The 16,959-nt window shown below is 41.1% G+C and overlaps 1 long non-coding RNA gene and 2 gene segments (V, D, J or C); 1 reads left to right on the top strand and 2 right to left on the bottom strand.

The window, feature by feature from the left end:
- The window catches only part of LOC141754734 (Ig kappa chain V region Mem5-like), a 118,475-nt gene that overhangs the window by 55,280 nt on the left and 46,236 nt on the right, over positions 1 to 16,959 (bottom strand).
- Positions 632 to 1,894, top strand: LOC141754745 (uncharacterized). Its single transcript, XR_012590716.1, has 2 exons — positions 632 to 746; positions 1,814 to 1,894. It is a non-coding gene; the product is annotated as an uncharacterized LOC141754745 (long non-coding RNA).
- LOC141754739 (Ig kappa-b4 chain C region-like) lies at positions 11,244 to 16,804 on the bottom strand. The segment is given in 2 exon segments: positions 11,244 to 11,581; positions 16,558 to 16,804. Coding segments are annotated over 2 exon segments (465 nt in total).

The following is a 16,959-nucleotide window of genomic DNA, read 5'->3' as shown; positions in this document are numbered from 1 at the left end:
ATTGCTTGTGAAATCATGAGTTGTGTGTCTGTGTTCTTACGTGTCTGATGTGCAGATAGATCACTGTTTCCCGTCTCTGTGTCAAAGCTAGATGAATCCTTCACTGTCCTCGACCCCTCCGCTAGTCAATCAGCCTGTGTGTCCTGGTTCTCAGGACAATTCCTTGCCCAGTATCCCATCTTTCCACATCTGAAGCAGGCGTTGGATCTCCCCCTGCCTCCATCCCTTCTGCCATGGCGCGATTCTCGACAGTCTCAATGTTCCCGCATTCCCAAAGTGATGTAATTGCGTTTTATCATCTCACTGATCTCTGGTCTCATTGATGAAGTGGTCCCGAAGATGAGCTTCCCAGGGACCGACCTCATTGTTTCCCCTCATGGCAGCTGGTCGTAGGAGGCCACTGTGTGTTGTGAAACTCTGTGAGTCTGATAAGGTACGCAGACACAGTCTCATAGTCTCTCTGCTTGCACAGTGAGATTTTGCCAATGTCCATTCTCACTGGGAAAGCAGTCTTTACACCGTTGCAAAGTCCAGTTGTGGTGTGCGAGGGGCAGTGTATGGTGGAGGCTTGGTTGTTGAGCTTGTTTTGCCCTCTTCCTCCGTCATGGCTCCTTCCACTGGTGGAGGTAGAGGTGGCGATGGAGGTGGAGATGGAGCGCTGGGCAGCACTGCCTGGGCCGGCTGTCGTCGTTGCGGGGTCGAGTCCAGATCAGGATCTAGTTAGAGACACTGAGACATGGATTTTAGTGGTGCTGTCCCTGATTTTTTTGTTTTCTGTCCCTGATGGTTGCTTCTTCGGCTTTGTTTTTTAAAGCTTGGAGCTGTCTTATGCTAAAACTGCCAGTGCTTAGAAATCCACACTCGTTAACCCACACGTCAAGTTGGTCAAATACCTTTTACTGTTTACTGTATTTGGTGGTCGTATCTTTGATGTTAGGCGACATTAATTGAGGTGGATTATCACAATCCTTTGAGTTTACTATGATTTGCACCCATTTTAAAAAATAGTTTTCAAGATCTCTTCAATATCAATGTACTTTTTAGTTAAGGGCCATGGACTAAGGAAGGGAACGAATTTTTTATCAAGATTTTGCTTAGAGATTTCTACAGGTGGTTGTACCTTTATATACTTCAACTCCTACAGGTGGTTATGCTTTAACTCCAGTAAGGTCTTACTTCTAGTTACTCTTTCCCCCCCTCTTTTTTCTTTTTCTTCTAGTGGGTGATCAGTCCAACTAAATCAACCACTCTAATAACAATATTATTATTATTATTTTTATTATTATTATTATTATTATTATAATTATTATAATATAAGTTTGTACACTATACGTGATTACAGTGTATGGATGTTATCCCTCTGAGTTCCCAGAACTCCTTTGAGTTCCCTGAACTCCTTGGTACTGTATTATGCTAGCCCTGGATTCTACAGCGGTTTCCAAAACCTGCCCTGTTGACACGTCTGTCACAACCACCCTCGAGGTGGGAGAATCACTTTCTCTTCATTCCCCCAACAGCGCTTTATCCCCCTGTACAGATACTGTATCCCCCTGTACAGACGCCGTATGAATGAAATCTTACTTGGTACCGTATTGCGCTAGCCCTGGATTCTACAGCGGTTTCCAAAACCTGCCCTGTTGACACGTCTGTCACAACCACCCTCGAGGTGGGAGAATCACTTTCTCTTCATTCCCCCAACAGCGCTTTATCCCCCTGTACAGATACTGTATCCCCCTGTACAGACGCTGTATGAATGAAATCTTTTAATGTATGCCTTTTTATCAATGAATTCTTACTTACCAGAAAGACAGAGTTGTTTATTTTTTTCTTTGCCACCTGGTTCTTTGGATCACAGCGGTGAGCGAGACTTGGTCCTCCGGCGTCAGGCCCCCACTTCTACACCCTTTTTATGGGGAGGTTGAGGTTAGAGTCCCGGACTCCAGCCGTGCACGGTCTTTACCCTCGCACAGAGTTCCAGCGGTCCCGCTCACACGAGTGATCCTGCCGACAACGCCAAATTGTGGTGGCAGTTTCTGTTAAAATAAGACACAAACCAACGTAACAACTTGTCTTTCAGTGAATTTAATAAAAAGGGATACATTAATAACTAAAACATCTGCAGATGGACTGCAGATGGACTCACGAGCACAGCCACCTGTTGTGGACTGTGGCAAGTGAGCCCCGAATACAAAGAGTAGTCAGTATTTATACATTTAAAGCATAACATGAAGATAAGTGCAAAGAAGAAAAGAAGAAAAGGATAGAAAGTGTATCAATGCGTCAGCACACAGCAGACAACAGAGCATCACAAGACATAACAAGTATTTCAGCAATCTGTTGTTTGCAGTTACAGAGAACTAAAATGTCAGGTCACTGTCCTATGGTGACGAAGTTGAACATGTGAGGCCCTGAGATTATCTAAAGGTACAGTGCTAAACTGCAGATATGAAAATTGCCATTACAGTCTCTGAAAGGCCTGGACAGCCACTGATCAACACTGGCCTCTTAACGGCTGGGAGCAGAGAGGCAGGACACATATGCAAACACACAGAGTCAGTGAACTGTAGCTGTCCTCAACACATCTTGCTGTTTCCCCCTCACTGCTGACAGCTTAGACTCATATTTACATGGTAGTGTGGTCTTTTATGACAGTGATTCATTTGATTTCCACCAAACAGTTACAGTAGAGGCCTAATACGAATTATGTTATGGGATATTTTAAGGCTTATTAAACTGAACTTTTCAATATCTACCCAAGTTTATATTTTGTTTTTGTTAACAACATATTGTACAAAAAGTGTTTTGAAAGGATTCAAATCCCCCAAAGATTTATGAATGAATGCAGGTGTTTTCCACATCAAAGTGTAATTGATACACTAATAATGGAGCCAGTCTGATGGTCAAATTACAGAAATAATAACAAAAAAGGTATTTATTCTTACAGCAAGAGTTTCGTATATGTTTATCAAGTCAGAGATAAAGAAAGATGATTCCAAATTTCCAAATTACCTTTCACTTCTTTACGCAGGGGAAATAGTTATTTTTTAATTTATCTCAGTTTGTTTGAATATGGATTCAAAACAGAAGACTTGATGTGCATTTAAAATGGGATTGGGAGTAGCCAGACAATCTGTACTATACCTTCTGAACTGATTAATAACTGAAAGAAGAGAAGAGGATTTTGTGATGTATAATAGGATGCAGTGGAGGCTGGTCCATAGAGGCAGAAGAGGTTGCTCCTCCTCTTTTTTTGAGAGAGACAAGAGGGAGATCAAAATATAAAAATGAGTAAATGGTTGAAATAAACCATTACCAAATCTCAGTATCATTTATAAAATGATTTATCTCTCTTCTTTGGAATAAAATCCATTAATTAAATCCTGATTAAAATGCCTCAACAGCGACCCTGCAGGGCAGAGGGGATAAAGCAGCCTGTGTTTGTGAAGTGGTTGTGGGCATTGTGGGGGGTAGAGGAGGTCGAGCAACCTCTGTCCTCCCTTGGGGCGGGACCTCTTCTATCAACTCAATGCATTTCATTTTTTTTATGCTTGGTTAACCTCCCTTAGCTATTTACGAATTAACAACCAGCAGAGTAAATGATTGATCCAATGAGGATGTCCAAATTTCATCTTCAGTCTCTACCACTGTATTGTACGTGATGAACTGGCAGTAAAGTATCAGACAGCAGCTTATCAAGAATGAATTATAACGTGTAAATCGTGAACTACTTTTAAACACATAACAAAACAAATCATTTTTATTTAGGCCTGTTTATTGAGCTGTAGCTCGCTACTAGTGTTAGCTAACGCAGCAGTTGGCTTGTTGTAGCGGCCTTGAAGGACCCGGTGCAGCAGTCTGTCGCGCGTCACTAGAAGCCTGCCTGTAAACTGCCCGTACAGCAGTCCGTTGCACCGGGATCCAGAGCAGCAAGTCGGACTCTTATGTGTGGGCAACGGACTGCTGTACAGGCAGTTTACAGACAGGCTTCTAGTGACACATTACACACACACAAGGTTTATTCCCACCCTGAAGCTGCAGTGATTGTTTTTCTTATAAGCCATTGTTTTACTGCTTAGTTTAACGTTTTACATAAGAAAGTATAAGTAACGTAGTACTAGTGTAGTAATAATAATAATAATAACCCCCCCCCATATGACATATCAAGCAGCACTGAGTCCATACATAAAATGGAGGTGCAAGTGCAAAATGTTAAAATATGAGAAATAACTTAAAGGCTGTGTAAAGGAAATTCAGAGTTTTGTTTCTAAACACATTATAAATGTTGGAAAATAATTACTGAGAACGTGTGCAAAGACTGTGAACGTTGTAGTACTGGATTGTGGAGTTAGACCGTTAAACTGTTTTTGGACAGTTTTATGTTCAGGATTTTTTAGGCGGGGCTGAAATCATGGCTCGATGACACAGTGGAGTCATCCTTAACATAACTCCACCCGTCTTCACAAACGTGGTTTTTGAAAGTCAAAATACAAACCCAAATTTTGCAAAGTTCATGTTGTCTTGGCGCTCCCTGTCGCCTGTCAGTCGAGCTATCAATCATTTGAGAGCCAATCGTCTTGTCTGTTGCTACCAAGATTTGACCAATCGCTATCGCTACCAAGTTTTGACGCCGGAGGCCACTCCCCTAGAAATGAACGTCAAGTCCCTTTAATGGAAAGTCAAGTCCTGGTTCACCCGAGTTTGTACGAACCGACGTCTTTCGCTATATTCTGGGTAAGTTCATCGACATTTTCATATCATATCATATTATCCAATTATTGGAAATATGTGGTTTACAGTGGTTGCGAGCCTGCACGCTAGCAAGCTAATGTCATAGCCACGTAACCTGGCTAGCTTACGCTAGTTGACGTCATGAACAATTCTCCATTCATAACCAGCTAACGTTAGCTGATATAAAACTATGCTTCATTTTAGGCAGCTGACAACACTTGTGTGTTAGCCTGTTCGTTTATATAGGGGATTATGTAGGTCTACAGTTAATAACGGGCTGGCTATTTGGTAATAACACTGACGTTAACGTTAATCAATAGTACAAGACATAAATACATAGTCCACAGTTTACCAATGTAATCTATTTTTTTATTCTTTATGTGTGGATCAGTCAATGTATTTGGTATTTTGCAGACTATGCTAATTTAGCCCCTGTGTATATGAATTGTTTCAGAATGTTATAGTGTTAAGTTATAGGTTGTAAAGCAGTTGAGAATAACTACATGAAATGCATAGGTCCAGTAATGTACTCAACTGGTAACTGGTAACTGGTTTTAAAAAATTAAACTGTTAACAGCTTCTGTATAGTAAGTACATTATTAGAAAACACTGTATCACAGACAGACAAAGGCAACCACATGTTGCATAACCTCATTTGCATGAGAAGTAATGGACACAGAGTTTAATTTATGTTAGTTTAGCTAGATGGGAGATCAGGGTACAAGGATATAATACAAGGATACAAAGGCTTTATTGTCATATGCATAAATAAAAACGTTATCAATGCAATGACATTCTTAGTTTGCTGGGTCACTATCCTGTAGTGAAATATACTAAAAATAAATATGAAATTAAGAAAGAAGATAGAAATTATAATATAACATATAGCAGGCCATAATATTACAATATAAGAGGACAGACCAAGCATATTCTAACTGTTGTTGTTTTTTTCCCCCAATCATACAGAATGGAGCCTAAATTTAGGAAGAGGGGGGATTAATTAATTTCTAAAACGAGAGAGGGACCGCTGGCAAGCTGCTGCCGCGTCTCCTCTGTGATTTGTTTGTTTATTTGATTTGTTTCGCTTCAACTCGTCTGTTGCATAGTGCTTAGACTGTCATGTTCGTTGCTGAAGTAGTTCAACAGTCTGGTTGTCCCTGTGTGTTTGGCGCTACTGTGTTTCACTTTACACTCGGTAGCCTGGAGCTAATTTCGCCGGTAAAGGGGCTCACCTGTATGGGACTGTCGGGTCTCCTCTGTGCTCACTGTGGCTGGATTCCCTGATCTGGCACACACCTGATCGAAGCTGTCTGCTGTCTATCCTGCCTGCTTTCCTGGGTTCCAAGTGATTCCTGTGGTTTACAGCACAGTGCGTGGTCTGCAGCTCTGCGGCTACAGCCAACACACTCGACCCCTCCACCTCTACCTGGCTGGCTTCGTGGCCTCATCATCATCATCTGGAATACAAAAATGTTGGATTATAGTGTTTTAGAACTCTCCAAACCATCATGCTGGTCATCAAACTCCTCATCTGGATCGCTCTGTGTCTCACCGTCACAAGCACCACCCTGCCACTGAAATACTCTGCAGCGCAGCTGTTGTCTCTCCGATCCAGCTACACGATCCCTCCAGCTCTGCTTTCTCATCGTGACATCCTCAAATGACCCAGATATGTACATCGTGGATCACGGCGGAACTTTCAGTTCACCAAGCACAACAACAACACAAGCATTCGCTCCTTCTGGTCCACTGGGCCCCGCCCCCCTCGCACTGCCACCCGTACTGTCAATCACAGTGTGTTATCCCCCTGCACAAAGCAGCCACCTATGCACCACTTGACTGTTTAAAACTGGCTCTTTATAATATCAGATCTCTCACTAGCAAGGGTTTGCTGGTTAATGAGTTTATTATGAACAAAAACTGGACTTTGTATGCCTCACTGAGACCTGGCAACAGCCAAACGATTTCTCCCAGCTTAATGAAGCTTTACATATTTTTACATATATAAGCAAACCCCGTGCTTCAGGGAGGGGGGGTGGTCTTGCTGTTCTCTATCGTGAGAGCATTAAGGTCAGTCAAGTCACCGTCCCTCATCATTCCACTTTTGAATGTTTAGCTGTAAAACTCACAGGCTCTACACCCATCATCATTATCACCATCTACAGACCACCAAAGCCCTTTGCCCTCTGAACTTTCAGCATTATTAACATCTCTGTCTGCCATGTCCCCTACTCTCATCCTTTTGGGTGACTTCAACATCCATATTGACAGCTCGTCCATTGGTTTTACAAATGATTTCACCTCACTCCTTGAATGTCTCGATATCACACAATACGTCAATTTCCCAACCATAACAAAGGTCACATACTTGATTTAATCTGCTGCACTGGTATCACCCCTCATAACCTCACTGATGCTGACTTCCCCATCTCTGACCACAAAGTCATCCTATTTGAGGTCTATGCCCCCTTATCAAAAATAAAAGAGCAACGACCCATCTCCTTCAGAAACATTAAACACATCAACCCCACAGATCTCATCACCCTTATTAACTCCTCCCCCAGTCCTCCCCCATCCTCCTCCCCTGCTGAGCTGGTGAATCATTACAATAACTGTCTCTCCTCATCCCTGGATACCCCGGCTCCCCTGAAAACCCGCACAGTCTCCTTCACCCACACCGCTCCGTGGTACACCGCTGACCTCTGTCATCTTAAATCTACCGGTCGTCAACTAGAGCGGCTGTGCAAAAAGACTGGACTTCAGTGCACATCCAACTATACACAGAACACCTACACCGTTACAAGAACGCTCTCTCCACCGCCAAATCCTCCTACTACTCCAACCTCATCAGTACTGGTCAAGGCAACACCAGAACCCTCTTTTCAACATTAAACCACCTTCTTCAGCCTCCAAGGACGCTCCCCCCAAATATCTCCACTGATCACTGCACTGCCTTTCTGTAATTCTTTGAAAACAAAATCAACACCATCCACCAACAGCTTGCCTCATCCTGCACCTCCCCATGTGACCCACCCTGGATGGTTACCTCCTGCCAACCACTCATCAGCACCCTCTCTAACTTCATACCAACAACGGAATTAACCATCACTGAGCTAAACCATAAGGCCAAACCCACTACCTGTCAGCTCGATACCCTCCCCACCATCCTCGTCAAAGCCTGTCTGCCCTCCATCTCCCCCATGATCACAAGAATCATTAACTCCTCCCTCACCACCGGTATTGTACCCCCCACCCTCAAAACCGCTGCAATTACACCAACTCTCAAAAAACCCAGTGCTGACCCAGCTGATCTGAATCACTACAGGCCCATCTCCAACCTCACCTTCATCTCCAAAACCCTTGAGAGAGTGGTTGCCGCCCAACTTCAGTCCCACTTCGACTCAAACAACCTCCATGAACCCTTCCAATCTGGTTTCTGCCCCCAAAAAAGTACCGAAACAGCCCTGGTCAAAATCACAAACGACCTCCTGCGTGCAGCTGACTCTGGACTGCTCACCATCTTCATCTTCCTTGATCTCACTGCTGCCTTTTGATGAGTAGTGGGTGGGAGATGGTGTCAAACGTCTGACTGATATTGGTATCACTGGTGTTGAACTCACATGGTTTTCCTCATACCTCACCGACAGACAACAATTTGTACAACTGGGCAACCACAGGTCAATCTGTGAAACCAGTTCACTGTGACAGTATAAAGAGAGGTCATGGCTCTGGAGAGAGGTCAGGGCTCTGGAGGTATAAAGAGAGGTCAGGGCTCTGGAGAGAGGTCAGGGCTCTGTAGCCGCTGTACCCACCTCCTCTGCCTGCTCGCCTTCACTCAGACAGCGCGCGTTCTCGATCAGCTCGCTCCACCTCTAGACGTGAACGCGCGCTCACTACACACTGCAGAAGTTAGTTTAGCTCTGAGAATATCTAGTGAATGCACAGGGGACGTTTGTGCAGAAATAACTGCTGCAGCTCCTCCAGACCAACAGAGGTTTTCCGTGTCTTGTGAAGTGACGGAGCTCTGCAGAGAGAAACGTTGTCTTATGTTACCGACCGGGTGCCGGTGTCTCCTCTGCTCTCTCTGGCTGCGGGCGGAGAGAGCAGGGAGACACGCTGCAGAGCCCCGTTACCTCAGCCTGCAGGAAAAGCCAACACTAGAATCAGATCTAAATCATGTTCATGGAGAGACCTTCGTCTGTTCAGCTAACATTACTGCCAAGCAGCTGAAATATAGAGTGATATTGTGCTTTTAGCTGACGTGTGTCGCCTCACTGTTTTGAGCGATGCTCGTTCAGGTATATTTAGAGCGAGCAAGCGCGAGCCCAACGCTGACTTTCGTTGACTTAACGGCCACAGGTGTCGCTGTTAAGAAGCATTTCTGAAAGTTACAAATAGTCCCTTTAATGGTAGTGTTACAGCAATTAAGATCTGGAGAATGTTTCTGTTCCCCTTTTCAGTTCCTCCACCTCCATTCTGTACCGACGCTTACAACACATCATGTATGTTGAAAACTTTATTTTGGTAATCAGATATACAATATTATAACTCCCTCAGGAATAATCCAAAAAAGATGTCATGTGCATTTGAAGCAAGATAAATAGGCTACAAAAAATCAAGTAGAAACAAACACTTCAGTTATAAGAATTTAACTCGTACTAACTTGTAAAAAGACCAAAAACACTTTATTTTAAGGTAACTTAAAGGTTTTATTTTTCACATACTCATACAAATATGTGCAGTGCAACCCTGTCTCCCACAAAATACATTCCCATACAACTACTGGGTGAAAGTTATGTGTTTGTTTGACCTCAACTTCATGCTGGATCGCAGTGATTTCAACTATATCTAGTTGAAAGAAAATATGAAGACAGAGAAATCTTCATAATTCCCATTCCCGGACAAAATCTGAACATCCCTCAAATTTCAGAAAATGCTACTGGAAATATAAACACTTATGTTATCAAAAGAAAAGCTCATCAACTAGCAACATAAAATGCAAAAGACATGAACTACCCACTTGGTGTAAAAACAATATATCTACATAAATATGACTGAATCTATGTAAAGTATATGCAAAAACACATTTTCTCAATCTGATCCTGAGACAAGCTCAGTCTCTTTGGTTTAAATGGATCCACTGTTTTAATTAAAGACAGCATCAAACGCCCACAGGTATACGTTTATAATATGCATGAACACAGTTGATTTGATGAAGAAGTCTTTGTTGTGTTCATACAATATCAGTGTTAATGCAAGAAATGTTGATTCTGCTGACAGAGAGGAAGACAGAGAGACTGTGCTGTCCTCTCTTTTGAGTCTTTAAGTGAAGTAGTACCGTCTCATTTAAATTATATTTGCTGTCAAATCGCAAATTACATGCGTGTTAAATCACTTTATGCAGATGATACCCTGCTTTATATTTCTAATCCTTAAAAAGAAAGGAAAGAAGAAATTAAAAGACATGTCACTTTAATAATACAAATGATCAAATCTTTATTGTTTTAATATATTGAAAACATCAGCACAAGCAAGAACACGTTAATGTTGAAACATGAACCAGAGAGAGAGAGAGCACACTGAGAGCAGTATCAGAGTGAAACCAGTATCAGAGTACCAGCGTCGCGGGGTTCTATGTCAAAACTCCATGCAACATAAAAACACTGGCGTAGTCGGAAAACGTTGTATTCATCCCCTTTTTATTATGCCGGCCTCCCAAAGTGCAATCATTGTGGCTATTTACAAAAAGTGAAAAATAGAAAATAAGCTCTGTACAAAACAGCAAATAGTACGGAAAATCGAGTTCCTTAATAACTCCATGATTTCTTTCAGAATAGGCAAAAAAAACAATCCAACAATACAATCTATATTTTACCTTCCTGAGTGTCTGAGTGTGACCTTCTCTGTCAACACTTCCAGACCAGACTCCCTCAGGTGGCCAAGATGACCCCCTTTTATACCAATAGCCCCTCCCCTGGGCGTATTCTTTACACAGAAAAATAACAATTAACATCATCTTTCATCATAGAAGATATCCATAGTCCCTTCAACCCAGGCATATCCCACATATAAATGATATATCTCTGTCTAAACATTCCCCCCCCAACCAAAACAAGTTAATTTGCAACATAATCACAATTTCAAATAATAAACATATTTAAACTGATCACATGCTCTCAAAACGCGCGAGGGCACCCTTTATAACGGGGGGACTTGTTACGGCCCTGTTTGCTCGTCAATCCCACTTCTGACAAAGGTGGGACAGGCAGCGTTTCAGCAACTGGTGAGTGCGAATAATGTTTGTGTAAATATATGCGTATAGGAAACAGTTTAGGGGAGAGAGATATGTCGCGATGTGTTTAACTACGGAGTGAATCAGGAAGGGAGCGGAGAAATGTTTGGCGTGTGTGTGTGTGTGTGTGCCTGCGGCGCAGCGGAGAAATGTTGGTGTGTGTGGCCTGAGGTGATGTGTGTGCGCTGCCCACAGTCAGTGACGGCTACTCCGTCACAACCAGTGAATCAGGTCAGGACTGGGAACACTGGTCTCTCCTCAGTGTATCTGAGAGCGGAGTCTGGGAGCCCCGGGTGGCCTCACAGGTCACAGAGCCCACCTTCCTCCACTGGTCTGCAGGGAGCCTCAGGGTGCTGCTCCAGCTGTAGTGGCCGTCCTTCTCCAGCACCCCAGGGCTCCTGCTCTCCTCCCAGCTGATGCTGCCGCTGCCGTCCACCTTCCAGGCCAGACTCCAGTCTGAGGGGAAGCCCTTGTTGGCCAGGCACATGAGCGTGGCCTTCCCCTGCTGCAGCTCCTCACTGGAGGGGGGCAGCACCGTCAGGGTGGGTACGACTCGACTGACTACAGAGAGAGAGATCATAAAAGTTCATGTGAGGTTGCAGCAGAGGAGGCTACTGGTTCTGTTGGTCTTCCTTAGATTGGATGAAACTGATCTTAAAGGTTTCACTTCCCTCTCTGAGCTCAGTAACCATGGCAACAGACGGGCATCACTGCTGAACCATGAACACAGACGGGTTTCATTACTAAAGATAAAAAAGTTTAACTGGCACTCTTCTATTAAACATTCTGAGTTTCATAGTTTTAAATATCACACTAGAGATGAAAATTGTGAGGCTTTTATTTAGCCTCACTGACACATTCAAATGAATATAGGTAACTACTGAAATATTTTTCAAACTTATGAAATATGTTGAATAGCGTTAAAATCGTTAGTCTTGGAGAAAGATTGAGTAATACCCATTCACATTAAACACTGAACTGAAATTTAATAATAATAATTTAGTTTAAATTCGTCCAACAGTGATGTTGATGGGACGCTCCGTCTCCATCACATGTAGGACCAGTCAGGATTTTTATAGATCAAATTTATTAGCCTGGTACCAACAGAAATATGGAGAAGATCCTAAACTGCTTATTTACTCTGCTAGCACTCGAGAATCAGGGATTCCAGATCGTTTTACAGGCAGTGGATCAAACTCTGACTTCACTCTGACCATCAGTGGAGTCCAGACTGAAGATGCAGCAGTTTACTACTGTCAGAGTATTCACTATATCAACAGTCAGTATGTGTTCACACAGTGAAAAAGTGTCGTGCAAAAACCTCCCTCAGTCAGATTGAACAGAAACTGAACTGATTGCTGCAGCTGGAAGCTACTACAGAGACTGGTACACTTCACTGAGGACACACGCACACACACACACACACACATGCACACACACACACACACACACAAAGAGCATAGTTGGAATAATATCATTCACACTATCAAAAAAAAAATCCCTTGTATGCTGATGAAATCCTATTATACATCACTAAATCCTCTTCTCTTCTTTCAGTTATTAATCAGATCAGAAGGTATAGTGCAGATTGTCTGGCTACTCCTAATCCCATTTTAAATGTACATCAAGTCTTCTGTTTTGAATCCATATTCAAACAAACTGAGATGAAGTAAAAAATAACTATTTCCCCTGCGTAAAGAAGTGAAAGGTAATTTGGAAATTTGGAATCATCTTTCTTTATCTCTGACTTGATAAACACCTACGAAATTCTTGCTGTCAGAATAAATTCCTCTTTTCTTATTACCCCTGTAATTTGACCATCAGACTGGCTCCATTAATAGTGTATCAATTACACTTTGATGGGGAAAACACCTCCATTTATTCATAAATCTTTGGGGGATTTGAATCCTTTCAAAAACCTTTCTGTACAATATGTTGTAAACCAAAACAAAATATAAACTTTGGTTGGATATTGAAAAGTTCAGTTTAATAAGCCTTAACATATCCCATAACAGAATTCATATTAGGCCTCTACTGTAACTGCTTGGTGGAAATTAAATGAATCACAGTCAAAAAATATGAGTTAATGCCGTCAGCAGTGAGGAGGAAACAGCATGATGTGTTGAGGACAGCTACAGTTCACTGACTCTGTGTATTTGCATATGTGTCCTGCCTCTCTGCTCCCAGCCGTTAAGAGGCCAGTGTTGATCAGTGGCTGTCCAGGCCTTTCAGAGACACAATGATGATGTCACTGATTCTACTGCTGGCCACCCTGGGGCTCCTTGTTCAGGGTGAGACTCTCTTCTGAAAACTTTGCTTCAGCATGCAACCAGGTTCACCACAATGATGTTCTTCTATGATGGAGAAACACTGAGACAAGCAGCGTTAACCAGGAGTTTATTACTGTCAGCAGCATAACAGCTTCCCGTTCACACAGTGATACAACTTCGTACAAAAACCTCCCTCAGCTAAAGAGGAACTGATCTGAATGAACAGCTCTAGAAAAACTAAAATACAACAGCAAATGACTGAAATATACTTTATAATTACATGTAATTCTAAGAGTTTACAGTACAATTTTTATAGAAAAATCTGTTATTTTTATTTAAGGTCCCATATTATAAAAAAGCGATTTGTTCATGTTTTTTTTATTATAAAGCAGGCTTAAGTCCCATATAAATACCTTGAAAGTATCGAAAAGCTCAATCCACAGGGAAATACACAAAGCCCGTATTCGGAAACTTTGCATTCAAAACAAGCGGTCAGGATTTCTGTCCATTTATGATGTCAGAAATATACCATATTTAGACCCTTTACACAGTTTTAAATGAAAAACATTCTAAATGTGTCCCAGTTTATTCCTGGTTGCAGTGAATGTGAATGCCATCAGCTGAAAGGCAGTACACATGGACCCAAACTGTTGCCTAGCAATGCAATTCTGTAGCAATTCTGTCAAAATGCGCTAAAACGGAGCGTTTAAGACAGAGGGTAAATACAGGTATATTCAGGCAGACAGTATGGGGAAAATAAAGGTTTTTTTGAACATTACAGCATGTAAACATGTTCTAGTAGAAACACAAAATATAAGTATAAACCTGAAAATGAGCATAATATGGGACCTTTAACCATTTTGGTAAATGGTAAATGGACTTGCATGTATATAGCGCTTTTCTAGTCTTCCAACCACTCAAAGCGCTTTACTCTACATGTCAGCATTCACGATTTTCTGAGGTAAAGTTTAAATCTATAACTTACTCTGAGTTTGGGTCAACTCTTTTAACAGACAGGTTGATTCAGATGATCACACATCTTTTCTTTAGAATTATTTCCTCAGGAATTAATGAGATTATTCTTCTGACATGTACCACTAACATAAACATTACTGAACTGGATCACTACATTCATACTCAATTATGAATAATTAATTTATAGTTAAGAAATCAGATCTTGATATTTTCTTCAAGAATGTTGAGTGTCTTATTTATTTCAGCAAATTCAAACTCATTTATAGTCTGCAATAAAGTATTAACCCTTTAGGTCTCTCCCTTTCCCATCTATTTATTTTTCTTTTGTGCTTGAGGTTTTGCAAACACCACTTGAATGTGAAAATCTTTTTAATGAAAATTCAAGTAAAAATCTTTAAGATCATCTTTATATCATATCCCTCTATGCTGACGATACGCTATTATTTACTATAAAACTACATTCAAATTTTGTAGATTTATTTAAACTTCATTTCAACATGACCTTCACTCATCCTTTTTTCCCACATTAATCCTATCTGCTGTATTATACCACTGAAAAGTGATGACACTATCAACATTTAAATCTTTTAGTCTGAAACCTCAAATTACCTGTATGTTATATCACTTTATGCAGATGATACCCTGCTTTATCTCTCTAAAACTTAAAAAAAAATACTTTTTAAATTATTATTTTGGTTTTTGAATTCAGATTTGTCAGTCCAATTTAACAATACATGAACATAATATATAAATATTCTTTAAAGGTGAAAATTCGTAATAACAGAGACGTTTGTGATTAACCATTGAAATGTTCTTACCAAGTTTATTATCAAATTTAATGATTAAAATGAAAACTGGAACAATAGAATAATAGATTAATATACACAGTCTCAAAACCATTAAAAAGTAATCTGGAAAAAATTGACTCGTTATTGTTGTTTTACTCTGACATGTCACTTTTATAATACACATGATAAAATCTTTATTGTTTTAAAATGTTGAAAACATCAACACAAGCAAGAAGACGTTAATGTCGAAAGAGAAAGAGAGAACCAGAGAGAGAGAGAGAGCTGACAGAGAGCAGTAGCAGAGTGAAACCAGTAGCAGAGTCTAAGTGAATCAGGTCAGGACTGGGAACACTGGTCTCTCCTCAGTGTCTCTGAGAGCGGAATCTGGGAGCCCTGGGTGGCTTCACAGGTCACAGAGCCCACCTTCCTCCACTGGTCTGCAGGGAGCCTCAGGGTGCTGCTCCAGCTGTAGTGGCCGTCCTTCTCCAGCACCCCGGGGCTCCTGCTCTCCTCCCAGCTGATGCTGCCGCTGCCGTCCACCTTACAGGCCAGACTCCAGTCTAAGGGGAAGCCCTTGTTGGCCAGGCACATGAGCGTGGCCTTCCCATGCTGCAGCTCCTCACTGGAGGGGGGCAGCACCGTCAGGGTGGGACGGACATCACCTAGGAGACACCAATCAGCTTAGAGGACAGGGACCATACAGCTGTCAACCAACCACCAGACACTTGTACACCTTTACTTTGTGAGAGATGATTTTCTCCTTGAAGGAGTTTCTGTCAGATGGTTTTTCTGCTCCACCAGTCACTCACTCACACATTGTTTCACTTCCCTTTAAGAAGCCTCAGATATATATCAGCACAGAGAGAATCATCATACACAATGACCTGAAACATAGCAAACTACACTGCAAATAACTTAGAAAAGTTGGACAAATTTTAAAACGTTCTCACAAAAATCATCCAAGACCTTAACTATACATGACTTTAAAGAATGTAGTGGAAACATAAGCAAATACAGAAAATGAATTAATGTAACAAAATTTTCTTCTGGAGGATTTCAGTCTTCATTTAGCAAACTAACAATAGATTTAAAAAAAGTTTTTAACAATATGACAAAATAAAAAGATTACAGAATTTGTGCATTTGCAAATACTGATCTTTATCTTCACTCTGTTCGATTTGACTTGAATAAAGTACATTTTAATTCATCATAACAACAGTTATCATTGTGGCGGAATATTAAAAACTAACCTTAGCAAACATGTGTAAAGTAGAATTGAACTTTTTTTCTTTTAAATCAGTTAAATTTGAGTATGACAGGAATGTGTCAAGAAATGTTTAGTAAAGCTGCTCTGAGTTAGTCTCAAAGATAAAGGAGGAGAAATAAAACATGAATAAGTGTTACAATTTAAACAAGATATTCTTATCTGCCTCAAACATCCAAAAACTTAATTTAAAACATAACTTTACAATATTATATTTAGTATTTTTGTACAGAGACTTACTTCCAACATCCAGTCTGGTTCCTCCGCCAAAAGTCCACCATAGTGATACAAAGTCATTGAGTCGCCGTACAAAAACCTCTCCCTTTAGAGAGACACGGCTCTCTGACTTTGACACAAACAAACTCACCAAACACATTCCCAGCTTACCCAGTTTATGTAATAACTGGCTAACACGTTTAAAACCATTCACAGATCATGAATATGTATTGAACCTTTTCTACGTGAAATGCCAAACATCTACAAGCAATATTAATATCCTTTTCAGTAAAATATACTGAATTAAGATATTTCTAAAGAACAACTCTCCAATGAATGCTGCAAAATGTTAATTTTTATCATAAACACATGTTTATTGTAGATTATGATCATTAATAATTTAGTTTAAATTCATCCAACAGTGAT

This window comes from Sebastes fasciatus, chromosome 17, assembly GCF_043250625.1.
Source record: "Sebastes fasciatus isolate fSebFas1 chromosome 17, fSebFas1.pri, whole genome shotgun sequence".
Taxonomy (NCBI): domain Eukaryota; kingdom Metazoa; phylum Chordata; class Actinopteri; order Perciformes; family Sebastidae; genus Sebastes; species Sebastes fasciatus.
The sequence above is the reverse complement of the archived record's forward strand: the minus strand, read 5'-3'. Positions and strand labels throughout refer to the sequence as shown.